The 19,646-nt window shown below is 32.8% G+C and overlaps 1 protein-coding gene across 1 annotated transcript in view; it reads left to right on the forward strand.

The window, feature by feature from the left end:
* Window positions 1-19,646, forward strand: part of Smp_148400 (putative calmodulin-binding transcription activator (camta)) — a gene marked incomplete at its 5' end in the record, with an annotated part of 53,617 nt that overhangs the window by 30,205 nt on the left and 3,766 nt on the right. Inside the window, 10 exon segments of the mRNA XM_018795775.1 lie at window positions 1,320-1,452; window positions 2,187-2,440; window positions 4,606-4,856; window positions 9,708-9,853; window positions 12,686-13,377; window positions 15,919-16,239; window positions 16,344-16,364; window positions 16,369-16,529; window positions 17,900-18,797; window positions 19,466-19,623. Coding sequence (XP_018650054.1) covers window positions 1,320-1,452; window positions 2,187-2,440; window positions 4,606-4,856; window positions 9,708-9,853; window positions 12,686-13,377; window positions 15,919-16,239; window positions 16,344-16,364; window positions 16,369-16,529; window positions 17,900-18,797; window positions 19,466-19,623 — 3,035 coding nt within the window.

Consider the following 19,646-nt stretch of genomic DNA (forward strand, 5'->3'; position numbering starts at 1 on the left):
TCCACAAAACCCCTTCTGATAATTAATATAATCATATGCTCACTAGTGACTTCGAGAAGTATATCTAGGAGCTCTAGTGAGAAGCAGTGACCAGTGGAGTTCAAAACCGCGTCTGTTGTGAGATAAGAACTCAATGAAGACAATTGGTGAATGGTTGCTCAACTTCGTGGATCAGTTGAACTTAGACATTAACACCGTTGGATGCCAGCTCAGTGGTCTATCGGTTAAGGGCTTCGGCTCGAGACTGGTAGGTCCTGGGTTCGAATCTCGCGAGAGCGGGTTCGTGGATGCGCACTGCTGAGGAGTCTCATGATGGGACGAAACGGTCGTCCAGTGTTTCCAGGTTTTCCATGTTGGTCTAGCTTCAATTGACTCACGCTTTCAACTATGTTCATAATACTTATGGTTTAATCAATGACTCATATAGAATGTTAACTGGACTCTGTACATATGTTAAGTGGAAATTTAAGATCCATGATTAGTATAAATATGGGTCAGATAGGGTGAGAGAGATAATAGTGCAATTACAATTCGATCAAATGTTTAATGGAAGGCTATACTGTGTGAAAAGTTAGTTAGACAATAAGGAGGGATGAATCCGAAGTGAGTGAACTAGGTTTAGGGGAGATTGATAATAATGTTTAACCAATAGTAATAATAATAATAATAATATAGATTTGTGAATAAAGATAAGAATTTTATTCTATTTTGTTTGACAGTCCTAAATTTACATGCTTAAAACGATGTACTTTGCCCTTAACCTGGCCAGTTTTTTTAGATTATTAATTTGGATATATAATTGTAGAATCTGAAGAGAATTTATCAAAAAGAATATTCTTCGTTCAAATATTAGTCTTAAATATGGTTCTTTTATATAGATCACTAATAATTTAATGATAATTTTCACCAAGTGCCAATAATTTCCTAAAGAGGAACATTGAAAACCGGAAATTACTGTCTATCCATTTCAACCTAGTTTTAAAATTGTAAACAATTTATAACCTTGAATACTAGTCCGATACCTTCCTTTTAAGACAATAGTCTTCATTTCAAACTGTAATCAGTTTGTTGCATAATATATCCCTTTATCCAATGTTCTATTTACTTGATTTTATAAAATAAAGTCTCAAACTTAAATGGAACAACTGTTCATTAATTCCTGGTTCAATAACTAGTTCTCCAGGTTTACATTCTTTTTTTTCAATGGATTTTCAACAATTGGCTATAAATTTTCTTGTCTTTCTGATCATTACAATTTCACTGTATAAAAGTCAACGATATTATTATACACTTATATTTTACTTATTGTTTTATTTTAGAGTTTTGAAACCGCACAATTCAATTGTCAGCAAAATGATACTGCTTGTAATTCATTTATATCTGATGGAGGATATTCAGAGTACAGTTTTGATCAGTGCAATAATATAAATTTGCTAAAATTAAAGCTATCAAGTCAGTGTCTTCTTTTTATGTTGATTTTCATTCAGTGCCACTCATAAAAGAACAGCCATCTCTTTGTAGGTAAAAATGTTTGGTGACCAGCAATGAAATCCAGGACGCGCGTTTCGTTCTATTTTGGACTAGTCAGCTGTGTGTACCTGCGTCCCAGTGTTAATGTTCACTCTGGGACTCGAACCCAGTAACGTCCACTTCAAATGCCATCGCGTTATCCTTTTAGCTACTGAGTTCAGATAGCGGATACATCCGGATGACGAGCTCTAAATAGTATGAAACACGCGTGCTGGATTTCTTCCAGACTTTCAGTATGCTAAGTAGACTAGGCTTGAAGAAATGAACCGATTAATTTGTTGGTGAAACAATCTACCTGATCTGGCTTCCAAACTGTTCCATACAATGTTCCAGGCACCTTTAGAGATTAATAGGTGACAAGTTGTCCCATTGATACCGGTCTTCTTACTTCTCAGTAGTAGTCCCAGTAGTTATCCTAGATAACAACTGTTGCATCTTTTTGACAAAGTAATAATAGCTTCAAGATGGATTTTCTTGGAGTTCTATGGAGAAGTGTCACGTGGAGTTCAACCGTGTCTGGTGTGAAGCAGTTACCCACTGAAGAAAAGTAATAATTATTCTCTGCATAACCACTTATAACATGACTATTGATTTTTTTACAGGAGACCAATTTATCAATTGTTTGTTTGTTTATATTTTTCTACTTTATTAACCAGATGATCTATTACGTTGGATAGTGTTTATTCGTTTTAGTTCATTAGCACCGGGCATTCATTTATCCATTGACATTGAAGACGAATTCATTTTATTACCAAATCATAAATCTAGAATATTTAGCAAATCATTTGATGAATCTAATTATAATAATACATCAATTACATCGAAATATATGGAAGATATACATTCTCACAATGTTTCGAATTCAATGCTGAAAAATTATTTAACAAGTAACTTTGATGAATATCCTAAGGTTAGTTAATTAATAGTTAAATAAATTGAAGAAAAAAGTAGTATAATTGATAACAATCAAATAAATTTTTCTTAATTTTTGGAAACTGTTTTATATCAATCGAATAATTTAGATGATCAAAGAAATATAATACTAAGTTAATAAGGTTTATCTTTTCGTATTCACTATTCTATGATAGTTGACTAATTGTTCAAGATCTTGTACTTATTTATTTAAGCACATAAACATTGGTACAAGGAGGCGCCGAATATATTTGTACCACACTTTATCATTAGATTTGTATGAGGACTGGAAAACTGCCTGGACGCCCAAACCGAAGTACATGGTTATCTTACGGGACTACACCCGGAGCCTTTGTTCTAGAAATCCAATTCACAAGGCAGTGGAGCAACATCAGGAGATGCAGTCCCATGGTAGCCGGTGGCCAACCATAGGTTCATACGCCTTTTGTTTCCTCAGGATCATTGAGCCTACGTTTATTATTGGTTTGAAATCAGAGTTTTCTAACTCCTCTAGGTGGACTTTCCGTGTCCACCAACCCGGTTAAAGAGCCGAAATTCGCTTCTCGTTCTCTCGATTTCTTAAACAATAGTAATGCCAAGAGAAGGCAGTGAGTAGGACTTTCCTGGTAGTGGCTGTATACGCGTGACCATGTAAGGACATTTTGAGAGGGAGAGCGATCTTTTACCACCCTCGGTTGTAACAGGGCATTTGGGGGCGAAATCAAGATCTTGAATCTGTATTTTCCAAAATTCGTCCTAAAGAATGTACCTACAACTTTGTAAAATATGAGTTTCCTTTCGGAAATAACAATTTTTATTCAGCGAAGTTTTGATCCCTTAATAGTGTAATGGTGTAGATTTTATAACTTTATTGTTGAATAATAACCGCTTTTAAAACCAATAATGTTGGTTGTATATATTTTTATCAGTTAACTATTATCATATTCATTCAATGTCACAAGAAATTGTAGCCGTGAGTTTTTAACTTAATCTTTTGGCTAAATTAACCTTTACTAGGATATTAAGCCTTTTTGTCCTGGTGCGTTTTATTCTATTTAAAGAACTTATACTTCATTTCCTCTCTTCGAGATTTTTTTATTGAGGGTTTTGAATAACTATTTCCTGGTTTGAGTACTTCTAGGTAATATTATGACATTGGTTCAGCTTTTTTCTGTTAATCGTCTAAAAAACACTATAATCTTCATAAATTTTATCTGCTAGGTGTATTTATTATATAGTCCCTCACCTGTTGACTGATTTAGATGTGAATATAGTTAACTTGGTTAGTAAAAATCTTCCAAGAATTATTTTTTTATGGGTCAATTTGCAAACTGTTCACTTTGTTACCATCAGCTAAAACTCATCATTTAGTGTATCTTTTGTTTTGTATGCGTTGTTCAGGTCAAACATTGATGCTTTCATTTTGAATTTTTTTCCTTTCCACCACCTCATTGAAAGCCGCGGTTGTAAAAACGTAATAATTCGACCTTCATCTAACCATAAATAATAGTTTTATGATTATGACAGTGTATGTTTTAGTGTACATAATCATTTTGGCCAAATTGCAAGTTTTTCATACACCCATTACCTAATTGATTCAAAGATATTTTAACATACAGTATTACATGTATCACCGTTGAACTATTTTAATATCACCTTTAATTCAATCATTTTTTGTACACAAGTTTCTCTGCTAGAATTGCGGTCGTCTGTTATTATTGTACAGGGGGGAATTATATATGTCTACAGTATTAATTCTGTCATTCAAGTATTGAATTTTCTTAATAATAAGTGAGCACAGTGCAGCTTGATCAATAGACTTATATCATCCTTAAGGACTAAACAACAATAATATTGGTTATTACTTATCAATCAGTTAGTGTAAGATTTCACTCGTGCACAAAGTCCACCTTAACGCTTATTGGTGACCCCTTTGACTAGCATTGGCGATTACTGGTCCTAATCCTTCTTGGAGCATCAGCCATCTTACCTTTGCTAACACCATGATGATGATTACCAACTAGCACATAAACTTAGGTTGAGAGTTTCTCATTAATTAGCTTCAACAACCTGATACCAGACTATTTACTTATCTATGTTATCATCTTTACCCTTATGTAACACTTTAATGATTCTTTTTTTAAATAAAACATGTTTGTACAGTTGAATATACCACTGCGACATGATCAATGTGCAGATAAATTAGAAATGTATTTAATTCTACAACTGATTGAATGGATGAAGAAAACAGATAATATTAGTCATAATAATGGTAATGGAACAGATCAAAGTTCTGTCAATTATTTATTAGAAGCTGAAAAAGAATTTGATGAATTCAACATTCACCAATTACAAGAACAAATGACTTCATTGAAGATAGATATTTCTCTTTTAAGTTGTGCAGCTGCGTTGGGGTAAGTTGTTGTTGTTGCATGATTACATTTTGCTAAGGTTGTTTCGTTTTGAAATGGATTTTTGTGTTTGGAAAACATCCATGTTAATTACTTATCCACGTAACACTAAGATGTTGGGATTTGCACATTTGAACTCTGTTAGGAAGTTTGTCTCTATGATTATCACTGAGACTAATGAAAACCGAAAAATGTATAGCTAATATATTTGTGCAGTCATCTGTCTTTTAAAAAAAATAAATAAGTTCTGAAAGTTCACGGATTTATTTATGTCCTAATATGTTTGGTCAAACCTGTGAAATATTATCAGTTTTATCATCTTCTTTAGAAGTTTTCATATTGGAAAATCTCACGTAATCATATACAAATTGTTTGGCTTGTTTTTACGTATACTAATTTTGAAGTGTAAATTCATTAGCATTATTGCCTTTTGATACATCTGAAGTTGAGGATTCTTGGTGTTAGTACTCTAGCAGTTAAAAAGTCAATATTTAAAGTGTTCGCTGCTTAAGCTCGATGAGCAGGGACGGAAGATCGAATAACCTAATATTGAGGCATCTGAAAAGTTACGTAGAAGATCCAAACTGAAACGTAGATACAAGAAATTGGGTTAGGTAACTTAGCTTTGTTATAGAGGAAACAAAGGATAGACTATCACCAAGTTGAGTAGACAATCCAAGCAAACTTAACCAGAATGAAAGAGCAAAACTACAAATTGAGAAATGACAGATCATATACAAATACCTTAACGAAAACTGCAACCTAATATTTTATGCTTTTAAAGAAGTGAGTAGACACCTAAAAATACGATCACAGGTCGACCAAAACACCACCAGGTCAAAAATATACTAGACTGCAGGATGGCTAACATGACACATACAATCATGTGATCCACAACATACACAAAGTACATCAATCACGCAAACTAAAAATCATACGAATATCAGCCTACAAAACACTGCAAACAACTAACACCACTGCCCTGTCAAAAACTGTAAGAAGACTCTTCCAACACCCATAGGTGTAATCAATCACTGTTTTGTCGTACATAGATTATGAGCAATCAAAGGACAGGAACTAAAGCCAGACACACAAAAATCCACTGCAGTAACAACTTTTGTTCCTAGGTAGTCGTGCTGTGCTTTCATGTGTGCTTCTCCAGAAGTCCCTACTGGCTTCACTAACTAGATTCAGCCAGAAAGGGCAATTGGAGTATTTACTCTTGAATTTTCAAAGACCTGGTAAAATTGATTGGCTTACCTTTACTTTTAGATAACCTTATGTGATAGTGCTTCGATATGCGTTTGGAATCGCATCCTGTGTGGGGCTGAAATAACCTACTTCAAAAAATCAAGTAAAGTTGACCGATGCACATCGAGGTGGTTCAAAGCATTAGTCTTTCCTTTATGCGTCCTGAGATCAGGTACCTAGTGGACCCCATCAAATAAAGGTTCTTTCTCAGAATTTTCCAAGATCCTAGCTGCTACATTCTATTTTCATAAACAAATGCTTTTTCAGTACTGTAAGGTTACTTTCCCCTTGATATTTTCGTTTCGACCTGACGTTAGTTACCTTCTGAATATCCATGCAATTACGAAGCGATAATGAAAAGGCACTACTCTTCTGTCCTAAAAATTATGTTTTCAAGAACCACAGTTACAGTAACTAACAATGTAAAGGATATAAGCTATTATGGATTTGCATGGTGTCAATCTTAATCAAGATTTTACTGTTAGCAGTTCGAACATAAGACTTTCCTTTATGAACCAAGAGCTCCTTTAATTAATGGTGGTTTACATGGCTTAAAAATAAGCTTCCCTGTAGTTTAGTTCCTATGGTTTTGGAGTGCTTACTATCATGCGTTCATTCAAGTGCAACATAACATACGATGTGATCATGCACCAGTATGTAATGATATTCGAAATTCCTAGAGCTGTAATCCACATAATTATTAACTCTTCAGTAGTAAAATAATTTTTATATGTTAGACTATTAATGAGAGTTATGATCAGAAAATTAAATATGTAATTTTTATTAGTTAAGTATATAATTATGTAATCATGTTTACAAAACAGGAATATTCAGTTGTAAGTTTAAACTGAATAAAACTGAATACAATTAATCTTAAAAGTTAAGATCCAGATCATGTAATGTGTTTAATAGTAAAGAAGTATAATCTTAAAAAAGAATATTTATAAACATTACAATCAAGCTAAAGGAAATTATATGACAAGTAATCTTAATAACATAATCCATCCTAAGATTCTTACCATACCTTAATTGCGTGTAAAACTTTGGAAGTAAAGACGGAATTTATCTCCGAATACGATGCTATCAGGGTAAATAACATGGACATTATGTGTTTGAAAGAATAGTTTTACAATATTTCACTTAAAAATTAATGAAAGGCGTTAAAAGGAAATTATTTTTGTAAATTTCTAAGAAGTTGAAATTAGAATAACTCCAACATCTCTCGCAACAATCTGGCCCAAGCTTCTCTAGGGGAATATTAAACAATCACAATAATCGATTATGAGTAGACTCCCAAAAACAACCGCGCAGTAATACCATTTTCCAATCATTTCTAAGTTATTGAGTTCGGGATTTATTTATGTGCGAATATGAATACGAGTTATTGGTGTGAAATGTGAAATTAGTAATAAGGGAAGAAGAAATATGTTCATATGTGTGTATGTAAATAAATCATAGACTAAAGACAGCTTTAAGCCGTGGCCGTGAATGAAAGTATTCAATCTACAAGCCATGAAATTAGTTGAAGATACCTCAAACTATTGGATCTAATCAGTTGTATACCGTATACTTGAAGAATATCGGTGTGAGTGTCTAGTATTGAAAAACAGATTTGACAGTGAGAAAAGCACGATAGAAAACGACTAAGTATAAAATATTTAAATAAAAGTTTCAGATCTAAAGAAAAGTAAAGATTGAATCTGCACCAGTAAAATAGTTTTAAAGCTATCGTAATTTAACTGTGAAGTATCCCCATAGCATCAAGCTCTGGGAATATTTGACTAAATCTTATATATGATACCGAATGAAAGGCTTGACCCTAGATATCCAAGTCTGCTACCTTTTGCAGATTAAATGATGTGTTGTCAGTTACTTAGGTCGTTATACCTCACTAAGGAATTGTTGCTGGGATCGGGACAGGTTAGAGTCATGCTGTGTTTTTCAAACGAAAATGATATAGCTTCATTGACATATTCTTTAAGCTATATTGGAAGATCTAAACTTTCTAGTTCTGTTCGCGGTACAATCGTAATATATGGAAAACATAAGTGACATGGCTAAAAATTAGTCTCAGTGATGTAGTTTTGTTCACTATTTTTTCTTAATCTGAAGGTTGAATATTACATCAAACTTTTTGTCCTTTCACGGAATTTATAATTTTCAAACTGAATTTTCTATATTTGACTGTTAATATCACTGATACGACTGTTACTTCGACTTCCTTTGATTTTTTTCTTGGGCCGCACTGTTGTGAAGTATGACAACCTTATGGACGATCATAGGTTGTTTGTGATTGAATCATCTTTTGTCTCATTTGAAACAAACTACCGTCGTTGTTTTTGAGCTAGAGAAAAAATATATTAGTCTTAATATACTTGTCTAAGTTGTTATTTATATAAACATTTTCGACTAATTATATTCACATTAACTGTATTTGGGAAACGAAACCCGACTCACACGTCCTTGTCGTGCCTCCTGGATAGGGGGACTGTTTCTATGAACTAACGTGAGCGGTAACCCAGGTGATGGAGGTCGATCTAATCATCCACTCTAATTATACCCACAAATGATTACGAAGGCTACAAAGAATCATTGCACAATTATTATTGGTTCAAAAAGAAAAAAAAAAGAATGAGTCTGCCCGAAAAAAGAAAAGAAAGAAAAAAAGAAAGATCTGCCCAAGAAAGAGAAAAAATAAAGAAAATAAAGGAAGGTGTAATGATTCTGCCCAAACAATGCAAAAACAGCTATTGAGCCCCGGCAGTAGCATTCTTTCCCAGAAGGGCCTACTAGGCTTCACCAGGTTACTATGGCTGGAAGGGGTGAGGAGGTGGATTAACTTTATTTATCCTAGTTGTTCTTTTTAATGTAGCCTTGTGTAGTTTTGGGAATGAACTTAATAGAAAAATCCCCTTATTAAAATTCTATTTTTATCAGTAATTTTTATTTAGAAGTACTGTATACTCTAACATCTACTTAAAAACTTACATATTTGGACTATGATTTAATAGACTTGGTGAATTAGACACAGACGACTGTTCGAGCACAAAACAGTAGGTAACTTAAATATAGTTCATATATAATTACCAATTGAATTTCCTAACTCAATAGTTAGATTAATTCGGTCTGTAAAGCTAGAGATCGTTGTTAAAAATTCCCTTGTATTTTTTGTTGTCATTTTGTAAATAGAGAGCAACTTAACAATTATGATATGGTTTCGGACGTCTTTGGTTAGTGAACCATTGAAAAGCAGGGAGCTATTGATAGCTATTTCATTCTAGTAATAAGATTTTTTATGGGCGCGTTTCCACAACTTCACCATGAATTAAGGCCAGCACTTTCCGATCTTGCTGTTGGTGCGTTACCTTTAATCCACTATGTTGAAATTCGATGATCCGAATTCTTATCTTCATTAACTCTGTGATAAATCATTGTAATGTTTTCGTTGAGACACAGTGAGAGTCTAGGTTTGATCCCTGGCAGGTTCGAAGGTGTGCATAACTCTAGAATCTTAAACTTGAACAAAATAGTTATCTATTATTTCCTGGTTTTCAATCATTTGCCTGTTTGAATAAATCCGTCTGTTTATTTTCTCATTTTTAGTTATTCTGAGCTGATACTAGGACTGTTGCAATGGGCTGTACGAATTTACTGTAATCAACCTACATCGTTCTTTACAGATCACTGTGATACAACTTTACAATCGGATGTCGATATAGATTTATCTAGAATCTTATCTCTTTTACATGGTTAGTCTTTATATTTATTAATATTGTTGTTCAATCAATAAAACATTCATTCCTGATCATTTATATTATCTCTGTGTTTAGCTGCAATGTTTATAGTCTAAGAAAAGTATTATGTATAAATCGTTTACATAATGTTGTTAAAATTGTTTGCAGTGACATATAGGGAACTCTTTATATAAAAACGAAGACATATCCTAGTTGAAAACATTATCCTCTACAATACAACTCACTTTTTTCATATATTTAATTAGTCTTTTAAAGTTTGATTCGTCAAATTATTAGATTGTCATATCCATTTCGTTTTGTGTACAGATAAAATGCGATAATTTCAGGAGTGAAAGTGTACCACCTCAAATTACCGCTGTTGTAAACACACGATACAGAAATTCTTTAAGAGAGGAACAGTAAAGTGCATTATGATGGCAGAGGTTACAAGTCAATAGGAAGCAAATAACTATAAACATTTTGAATAGTAGTTCCAGACGTGTGACATATTAATGATTGATAAGAAATGCGCTAATTTCTGTCTCTCCACCGATATTAGTTTGTCATAAAAACTTCAAAATGGTTAAAATAATTTGAATACAGTATATGTCAATGAATTTTAAAATCAGCTGTAAACCAATGTATTAAGAATTTTTTCCCCTCTTGGATGAACTAAGGATTAAAATTATACTACAGAACCAGTCGTAATCAAAGGATATTCTTTCATTCGTGTTCGTGACCTTTTATAAGGTCGTCACTTGGTATCATGTGTTGTTACGAACTTAGTGATTGATCTATTTCATAAATTTGTATTGTTTCTTATGTTTTGTAATTCTCTGTTGTACTTTACTCGGTATAGATCTAACCCCAAACAATTCCACCTCCCTTACCTATCCAATACTCACACCATTGGGTTCAGCTATTCTGTACGAACAAGTTGTAACAACGAAACTCTTGGTAGTATGGGATCCAGATGCTCTTCATAAACCTTGTTTATATAATTCATTATCGTCGTGTTCAAAATTGGGTGGTGAATTTACGCCAAAAGAAGTAAGTGAATTATTTTATTATTCAGTGAAATATTCTCACATTTCTTGTTTACTTCAATGAGTAACTGCTGATTCAGTAATTACATTCACTTTTAATATCCACATATTACCATGGCTTTCTTTTAACGATTAAAACCTCAAAAATTGCTACTCTAAAGTGGTATATTTTATTGCCATGATTCAAATATCCAAAAACATTCGCCTTGTTAAGCGCACCTGGCATCGGGTCAGTTAATGTTTATATATAAATAATATCAAGAATAGTACATTCAATATTGAGTCACTTGGACTGATAGCCACATTAAAACCTAGTCGATAGAATCCAATCAACTTTCAGAAATTTAGACAAACATGACATCAATCACTACTCAGTAATCAGTCACTGTAAATATCTCAGTTCAACACCAGGCTGCGCAATAGACTCAAATAGCCTAGCAGCACCATTTCAACCTGTGAAGCAGGTTGATGTGGGTTCAAATCCTACGGGGTCTATTAGCTTTCTCATGACCTGGATGTACACCTTACCAGCTAACACGAAACTTGGATCCAGGATTTTTTATTGAATACCTCGAATAACCTAATATGGGGTTAATATTATTAGTCTATATGAGTTGTTATGATCTACACATTAGGAATCTCCAACTGGCTTTTTAAATAATTGATAAAATATGTTCAGGAAACTGTGCAATAGAATAAAAGTTACTCATGAAATTCTAGCGTATACCTTTACAGTTTCCCAAAGAGTTTCGATCTCAACATTTACATCTGACTGAATCTATGGAAATTTGATGTTACAATCATAGTCTTTGTGACAAGAAGAAGCTTTCAATATTCGCTTATATGTGTGGTTGTGATAGGGATCAAGAAATTGTGCAATAAAATGAAAATTACTCGTGACAGATATAAACTGTATAAATCTCACATTACTTATTTTCCTCTTGCTTTGCCATAAAAAACGATTCTATTAATACAACATTCAGTTAACTTTCAACATTTGAATCAATTTAACCAAGAACACTTGAACAAACTTTTAATTTAACGTTGATCAGTTCACGTAAAAATGAGTTGTGAAAAAAACTTAGCAAGAGAAACTGTTATTTTAATTTTATGGATTTGAATTATTGGTTCCGTATGGAGATGAAATTTTCTAATATTTCGAATTCAGATTGTTTTCTGATTATACAAATAGTTTGGATTATATCGGATTATATCGAGTTCTGAACCTTTCTGCACCATTCCGTCTTGTTGCTCTAGATTTTTAATGAATCAGTAGAAAATTACCTTGATTATTCGAATGTTGCTTAGTTATTCATTGAACTACACACACATACAGTGTTGCTTATTGTTTCGTAACCTTCAGTATTATTCATATATATTCCACTCTATTAACTCTCACCTACTACTAATAATAGCCATTAGTAAGAATGGATCTCAGTCCAATGTTTTGTTTTATGAAAGATTCATGATGCTTGCAAAACGAATTCATAGACGTATAGATGCAAACACCAATGTAAAGTCTTTCTCACAAGCAAATCATTTCATTAAATGATAAAGTTAGTTTTTACTCGGTTATTGGTCATTATTTGAAGAGTTTCATTGTTCATCGAATCATTTATTTATCATAAATCATTTTTTCATAATTTAAATGAAATGGAAGATTGAAAAAGTAAATAAGTTTGTTTTTGTCCAGCTTGTTTATTTTTCTGATTTCAAACAAACCTCGTCAACATGATTTTCAATGTTAATTACGTTTTTGTTTTCATTGAGTAAAATTCTGTCTTATATTTTTCCTAGTTAGCATTGATTATGAAAAGTGAATCTATGCAAAAATGTATTGAACAATTAGAACTACAATATTTTTCATTAAATACACAAAATTATGCAACAGATACTGTCATAACTAAATTAGAAAGACTTATTAATTATACAAAAACATTTTCACTACCAAATCATATTGATCTAACTGAAATTGATGTTAATTCAAAACCGTCGTCATTTCCTCACTCATTGTTATATACACAACCAAATATGATTAAATTAGATTATTCAAAGCAAAATTATAGTCTAGACGTGTCTATTGATGATGATGATGATGATGATAATATTCCAGGGGAAGAATCACTTTATCACTTTAAATCCTTACATAATATCTCTAGTACAAGTTATCATTCAAAAAACTTGAATAAAATGTTAAAGTCTTTACCAACACCAGCGACTAATCAGTTTATAGATAATTCAGATAATTTTAAATATGCAACTGAAAATAACAACGATTCGTTTGATACTCCTCATCAACTTTATGAGGATGACATTATTTTGAATTCAAATATACAACGTGAAAATATATGTACCTGGCGTAAACAAACATACAGTCGTCGTCATCACTGTCATCATGGTTTTTTAGATTCAACTTCTCTTTATGCTAGTGTAACAAATTTAATGAATGATGATCATTCTCAAATGTTTTGTTTAGCTGATAGAATAATTGAAGTAAGTGTTTTATAAAATAAAAACGTTTGGTTCAACGAAGAGTTCTCCTTTCGGCTAATTCTTTTTCAAAACTGGACAATCGCAAATATATACCTATTTTTCAAGATGATAATAATTACAATGATAGTGATCATAAAATTATTTTAAATATTATCATCTTAAAAAATCGGTATATATTTACGGTCATACAGCTTTGAAAATGCATTTGCCACAAAGAGAACTCTTCTCTGAACCAATCTTTATTATTTTATATCTCAATGGGTAAGTGTTTTATATTACTGATTTCATTTTTAGTAATTCATTTGATGTAATCTGTTAATCGAAATTTGTTGTTTTGTATTAAATTAAAAATCTTTAAGTAGTTGATTATGTTTTCGGTTGACTATCGTCTATTTACACCCAGTGTTAAGTGCTTATATGAGCTACGAATACAAAAATGAGTGATGCGTTGTTTGAGGAGGCATATCAAAACCCTAGATTATCTGCAGAGTAAATACTTTTATTTAGAAACTATATATGAAATAAATTAGAAATCTCAGCTCGTACGGTGTTTATAGTTTTTACTAAGCTCGTGTACAATCACAGAAAAGGGCTCCTTAAGATAAATATATAGGGAAATTCGTAACAACATACGATATGACATGTGACACCTGATAGCTGTGTCGAAATCAAAGTGATAGATAATGTCAAAACAAGAACGAAGAACATCAACATCATGGAACCTCCAGACCTCATGACGAATAGCAACCAGGTGTGATTATTTACTACTCTTAGTATCATAACGTGAAATTAAATAAGAAAATTGAAAACGAAATGAAATGAAAATACAAAGCATCAATTCTTGGTTCATCTACTTCAGCCCCCAAATGCCCTAGTACGGCCGAGAGTAAAAAGAGTCCGCTCTCCCTCTCGAAATGCTCTCACATGGCCACCGAATATATAGCCTCTGCCAGGGAAGTCCTACTCACTGCCTTCTCGTGGCATTACTGTTGTTTACGAAATTGAGAGGACGAAAAGCGAATGTCCGGCGCTTTAACCGGGTTGGTGGACAAGGCGAGTCCACCTAGGGGAGTTGGAAGACCCTGATTCCAAACCAATGGTGCACATGGGCTCCAGTATCCTGAGGGAACAAATGGCGTACGAATCAATCGTTGATCATCGGCTACCATGGGACTGCATCTCCTCACGATGCTCCACTGCCTTGTGGATCAGACCTTTAGATCAAAGGCTCGGGGTGTGGTCCCCTAAGAAAACCACCTGCTTCAGTTTGGGCACCTGGGCAGTATCACAGCCCTCAAGCAAATCGAATGGGATTTGTATGGCGCATATGTATCTGGTGCTTCCTTGTATCAATATTTATGTGTTTAAATAATAATAATAATAATAATAATAATAATAATAATAATAATAATAATCTACTTCAAATTAGTAAGAAGAATCGGCGATGGTATAGATTTCTCTGCATAACTGTACCGATATGCTTTACACACCATCGATCTTTAGAGAGTTCAAGATGAGTGTTTTTAGATGATTCTGTTAAAAAACACCACATCATTCTAGTGACATTCCCTGTGTACTCGTTTATACTTACTCGTACTAGCTATTCGTTACGTGTTGATACCTATTCCGTATCTACATCTTAATGCATAATATTCTGGTTTCGTTTTTCTCGATTTTTGTCAAATAAGCCGTCGTTGTCTTTTCTTTGAAAATTTCCGCCATAATGCTTGGCGTGCAGTCCTTATCAATATATCTTGTAATCCTTAATGAGTTAGATAATCGATTATAAATAATCATTTTCAGTCGATCGTGCTTTTCCATATAATTACAATTAGGACTGGAAGAGTAGGGATTTTTTCAGTTCTCAGTTCATCTAAATGAAATTCATGTCTCAATTACTGGGTCGTTTGGTTGCAACTCACCTATTTATAATAAACTTTAAGAATGCTGTCAAAATTGAGTCAACTTGGAACATAACTTGTTTGTGACCTTCTTGTTTTCGATATTTTTAGCACTGAATTGATCTGCCTTCGGAATTTCAATACTACAATTTTCTCTGACTTAAACTGTGTAGCAACAGTATTTATAATTGAAAAAAAAACCATGACTTTTTAGGGTCTATTTAAAACGCACATCTTTGATGTGATTTGATACCATAAACTTGGTAGTGAAAATCATTTTTTCTTTTTACAGGTGGTATCAACAGATTAATCCGATGCTGAATTCACTATATTGGTCATCATTTAGCACCTACGAAAAAGCGATTTACCAACTAAGTATAAGTTTATGTAACCCAAATTGAGCCATTCCTTTTATGTGAAGTTCAACTATACTCTCGGGCTAGTCAAACTGAAGCCTGTATAGTGATCAATCAAGAAGTACAGAGATGAGAAAGTAAACCCTTACAATATACCTATTGAATACTGTCAAGTATTTACCTACCCCTTATCTGTGATCGCTTCTGTCTTCTTGCACTTCTTTTTCTCTAAATCTGAAACACTTTTCATCATAATTTTTTTCTGTTTCAAAATATTCTTTTAGGCCATGCCCAGGCGCATTGTGAATCTTCATAATCAAAATTGTGACGATCTATCATCAAATCATATTGATTATGATAATAGTGATAATGGTGAAGAGTCCTATTCTTCTTCTATCCAATTTTCTGATTCAGCTTTAGGTGAAAGTATTGCTTTGAGTCGAGCACCAGTTGATCAACTCAAATCACATTCTTCATTGTTTCATTATGAACCATTCACTTTAACCACTAATACTAATTCTATTACTAATCCTATTCAGTTAATAAACAATGATAATACAAACAAATATCCAGTTAAAATCTTTCCAAATATAACAACAAAATCAGTTAGTATTAATCGTAAAAATAGTAAATCAATTGGTTCATTTAATTCACTTCCATCGAAACGACCTTATCGTGATAAGTATTTGACATTATATAACAATTTTAGATATCGTGGTGTTGGCCTCGATGATTATCCAAAGAATAATATAAACCATCAATTAAAAAGTACCTTACTTAGTTTTCATGAACTTTTGAGAAGAAGAAGATCATATTTCACTCCTCCTATTCAACAAAATAAAAGTAAATTGAGAACTTTTAATGATGATGATGATGAATTTAATTTTCACGAAACGTAAGTGTAATTTTATGATTACAGTACTGGTTTTTTGTCAAGACATTATTCTTTATTGCTAGTTTACATAATACACTAATTTTAATTTGATAGCCATTGAAAATCAGACAGCTTCAAAATAATGCTTCCGTAGTATGTAACTCATCACGGGTATGAATCCACTACTACGACAAGCATGACATCAGATTTTCTTTCTGAATTAAAGTTAAACCATTTGTTTCCGTTTATATCTTAAATTATATTTGAGTGTTTCAACTTGCACAAAATATCTTATACAAAAAATAAATTCGAACTCTTTTTATAGAATTGATGGTTGTGGAATCCAGGACGCAGGTTTTATCCTGTTTGGGGTGCATCAAATAAGATAAGATCAATAACCGGTTAATTCAAATCACTACAGATAAAATTAAATGCCTACCCGTTGTACGATCTCGCGGCTCTCTGAACTCAGTAACTCAATGGATAACGCGTTGAGCTTTTGAAGCGAAATTTAGTAGGTTCTACTCTTAAGGTCTATACCGGTTCTCGGATGCAGATTCGTTCAGCTGACGAGTCCTAAATACGACAATTCTACTGCTAGCCATAATCGATTTACTCTGTAAAACTTGCGGTATAAGAGTCACATCGAGACAGTCTGCATATATACCAAGTCAAGACTAAGAATTCAGTCGAAAGTATCAACAACGGGGTAATACACAGTATTACAAATTCAATTAATCATAAAGTATAAAGATTAAATTTTCCTAATGATCTCACGGGTTGTACTTTGCCTTTCTCTGATCTAAACCATAGATACGAGAGTTATCACGATTTTTATGATTAATTTTAATTCAATAGTTGATTTTAAAATAGGTTGTTCTTAGCCGATAATGAGCAGCGTACGTTGATAAATTGAACTATATTAATAGTTTAATTACGAATTGATTTCAGCTTTACCACCACGGAAAAGCTGAAATATTGATGGAGTTTTTTTCTCTGAGCTGGATGGATTGATCGTGGAGCTTTGATCGTTCTTCTGAACGACATCATGAGCACAAACTTCAGGTAGGAGTCTTCCCCACCATTTCAAAACCTGAAACCACTGGACATGTTTTGTCCTAGTATGAAACTCTTAATCAGAGCATGTCTAAAATCGTGTCACAGAGAATCAAGCCTTGAATCTTTCGTCTTGCGTGCAAATTAATTATACGTTATTAGTTACTAAGAAGTGGTAATCAAATATTCTGTAGTACTCTGCGTTTTTATGCACTGGTAGCTTCCCCAAGAATTGAAAATAAAATTTTAGAACGTTCTAATTAGTTTTGAAATTTTCATACGTTCATTCCATCTCCATTTTCAAATAATTGTTTTAATGTCTTTATTATTTATAGTGGAGTTATAACATCGAATTCAATGTTCGATACATCTTTTAGTTCTACCAGTTTTGTGAGTTCAGATATAAATAATGAAAGTGATTATGATGTACTTCGATATGACCGTCAAGGGAAATCATTAAGTGCTTTCAGTTTAAATAGTCCACCACCGTCTACAGCACAAATTGCTGAACATTTTAATGCAGTACCGGGAAAATTTATGGAAACTGACTTAAGTAGATTAACTCTATCGGATATGGAACAGAAACGTTTATACGAAGCAGCCAAAATTATACAGAAGTATTATCGAGCTTATAAAAAACACAATCAGTCGGTCATCATTCAAAATAATAATGATAATGATAATAATAATAATCAATTGTCCAATACATTTATACCTAATCCTGTTTTATACTCTCCATCAATCCATGATCATACTACTCAAACAGATTTAAGTACTTTTGATAAATCCTTGTCTAATAATAATACATATCCAAAAAGTGTGTGTGATGTTAACAACGTGCATCAGATTGTACAACAAGTTCAACAGAATAACAATACTGTCATCTCTCCAACCGATAAACAAGAATGGAATAGTGATGTATTATTGGGCTTCGAAATTGATACATCTGTAGGCCTTGAAGTTGAAGTAGAAACATCATATGATAATACAATAACCAATGATAATGGTAATTCATATCAAGCTCAATTTACTCAGTCTGGTCAATTGTCTTTACCTGGAGAAACAAATTCCAACTGTTGTTTGAAAACAACAAATAACTTTTCCAATTATGCCTCAACTTCAATACAATCATTGAATCCATCACAACCATCAATGACTTCATCCAGTGGGCCATGTAATAAGGAAATTGAGGCTGCAATTATTATTCAAAGTTATTATAGACGTTATAAACAGGTACTTAGTATGTTTGTCTGTTATTTGTTTTCTTACCATTGTAACCAGTATCTTATTGACTTATTTAATGTAAATTTTCAATGAAACAATTATTATTGAATATTTATTGGGAATTATTACTTATGGATGCTGTAGCATGTTTGTGTCATCTTCAATTTCACGTCAGTTGATTTACAGACAAAGAGAAATGACTTAACCTTATTTCACAATGTTCGATAATTTTGCTTTAAAAAATAATGTGACACAACAATTTTTCTTGTTTCTTGACTTTTTTGAACTCCTTTTGAAAAAAAATTCATCACATTTATATGTGACAATTAAGTTACTTAGCTTGACTAACATTGAGATGAATTTTTCTTAATATCATGTGGCTGGAGGAAATTAGGAGAGTGCCCTCGATCTAAGTTTCGTGCTGATTGTTAGACATCAATAAGGTGTATCTACAATCTTCTGAAAACTGATCACTAGAAATTCGAACCAGTTCCACATAGCACCGCAGCAATTAGCTATTCGAATTACGACTGACCTGTAGAACTCTAAATCGGTAACTTACTGAATATTTAAGTTCATTGAAAATGGTTTCTGAATGCTCAGTGTCTACAAAGATTAATACGTGTTTGTGTATATGATTAGTTGTAACATTCAATTCTTTTTCTTTATTTCATTAGTATGCATATTATAAACGATTATGTCAAGCTGCACTTTTAATCCAAAATCAATATCGTTGGTACGTAAATCAAAAGAAGAATGGTAATAGCGGGGGAATTTCAGCTGGTCCTAAACTTAGAAAACCTAGGTCAAGTCAATGTAACAATCCACGATACAGGTTTGTTTTTAGTATCAATATTT

The sequence above is a fragment of the Schistosoma mansoni genome, chromosome 2, assembly GCF_000237925.1.
Source record: "Schistosoma mansoni strain Puerto Rico chromosome 2, complete genome".
In the NCBI taxonomy this organism is placed as follows: Eukaryota; Metazoa; Platyhelminthes; class Trematoda; order Strigeidida; family Schistosomatidae; genus Schistosoma; species Schistosoma mansoni.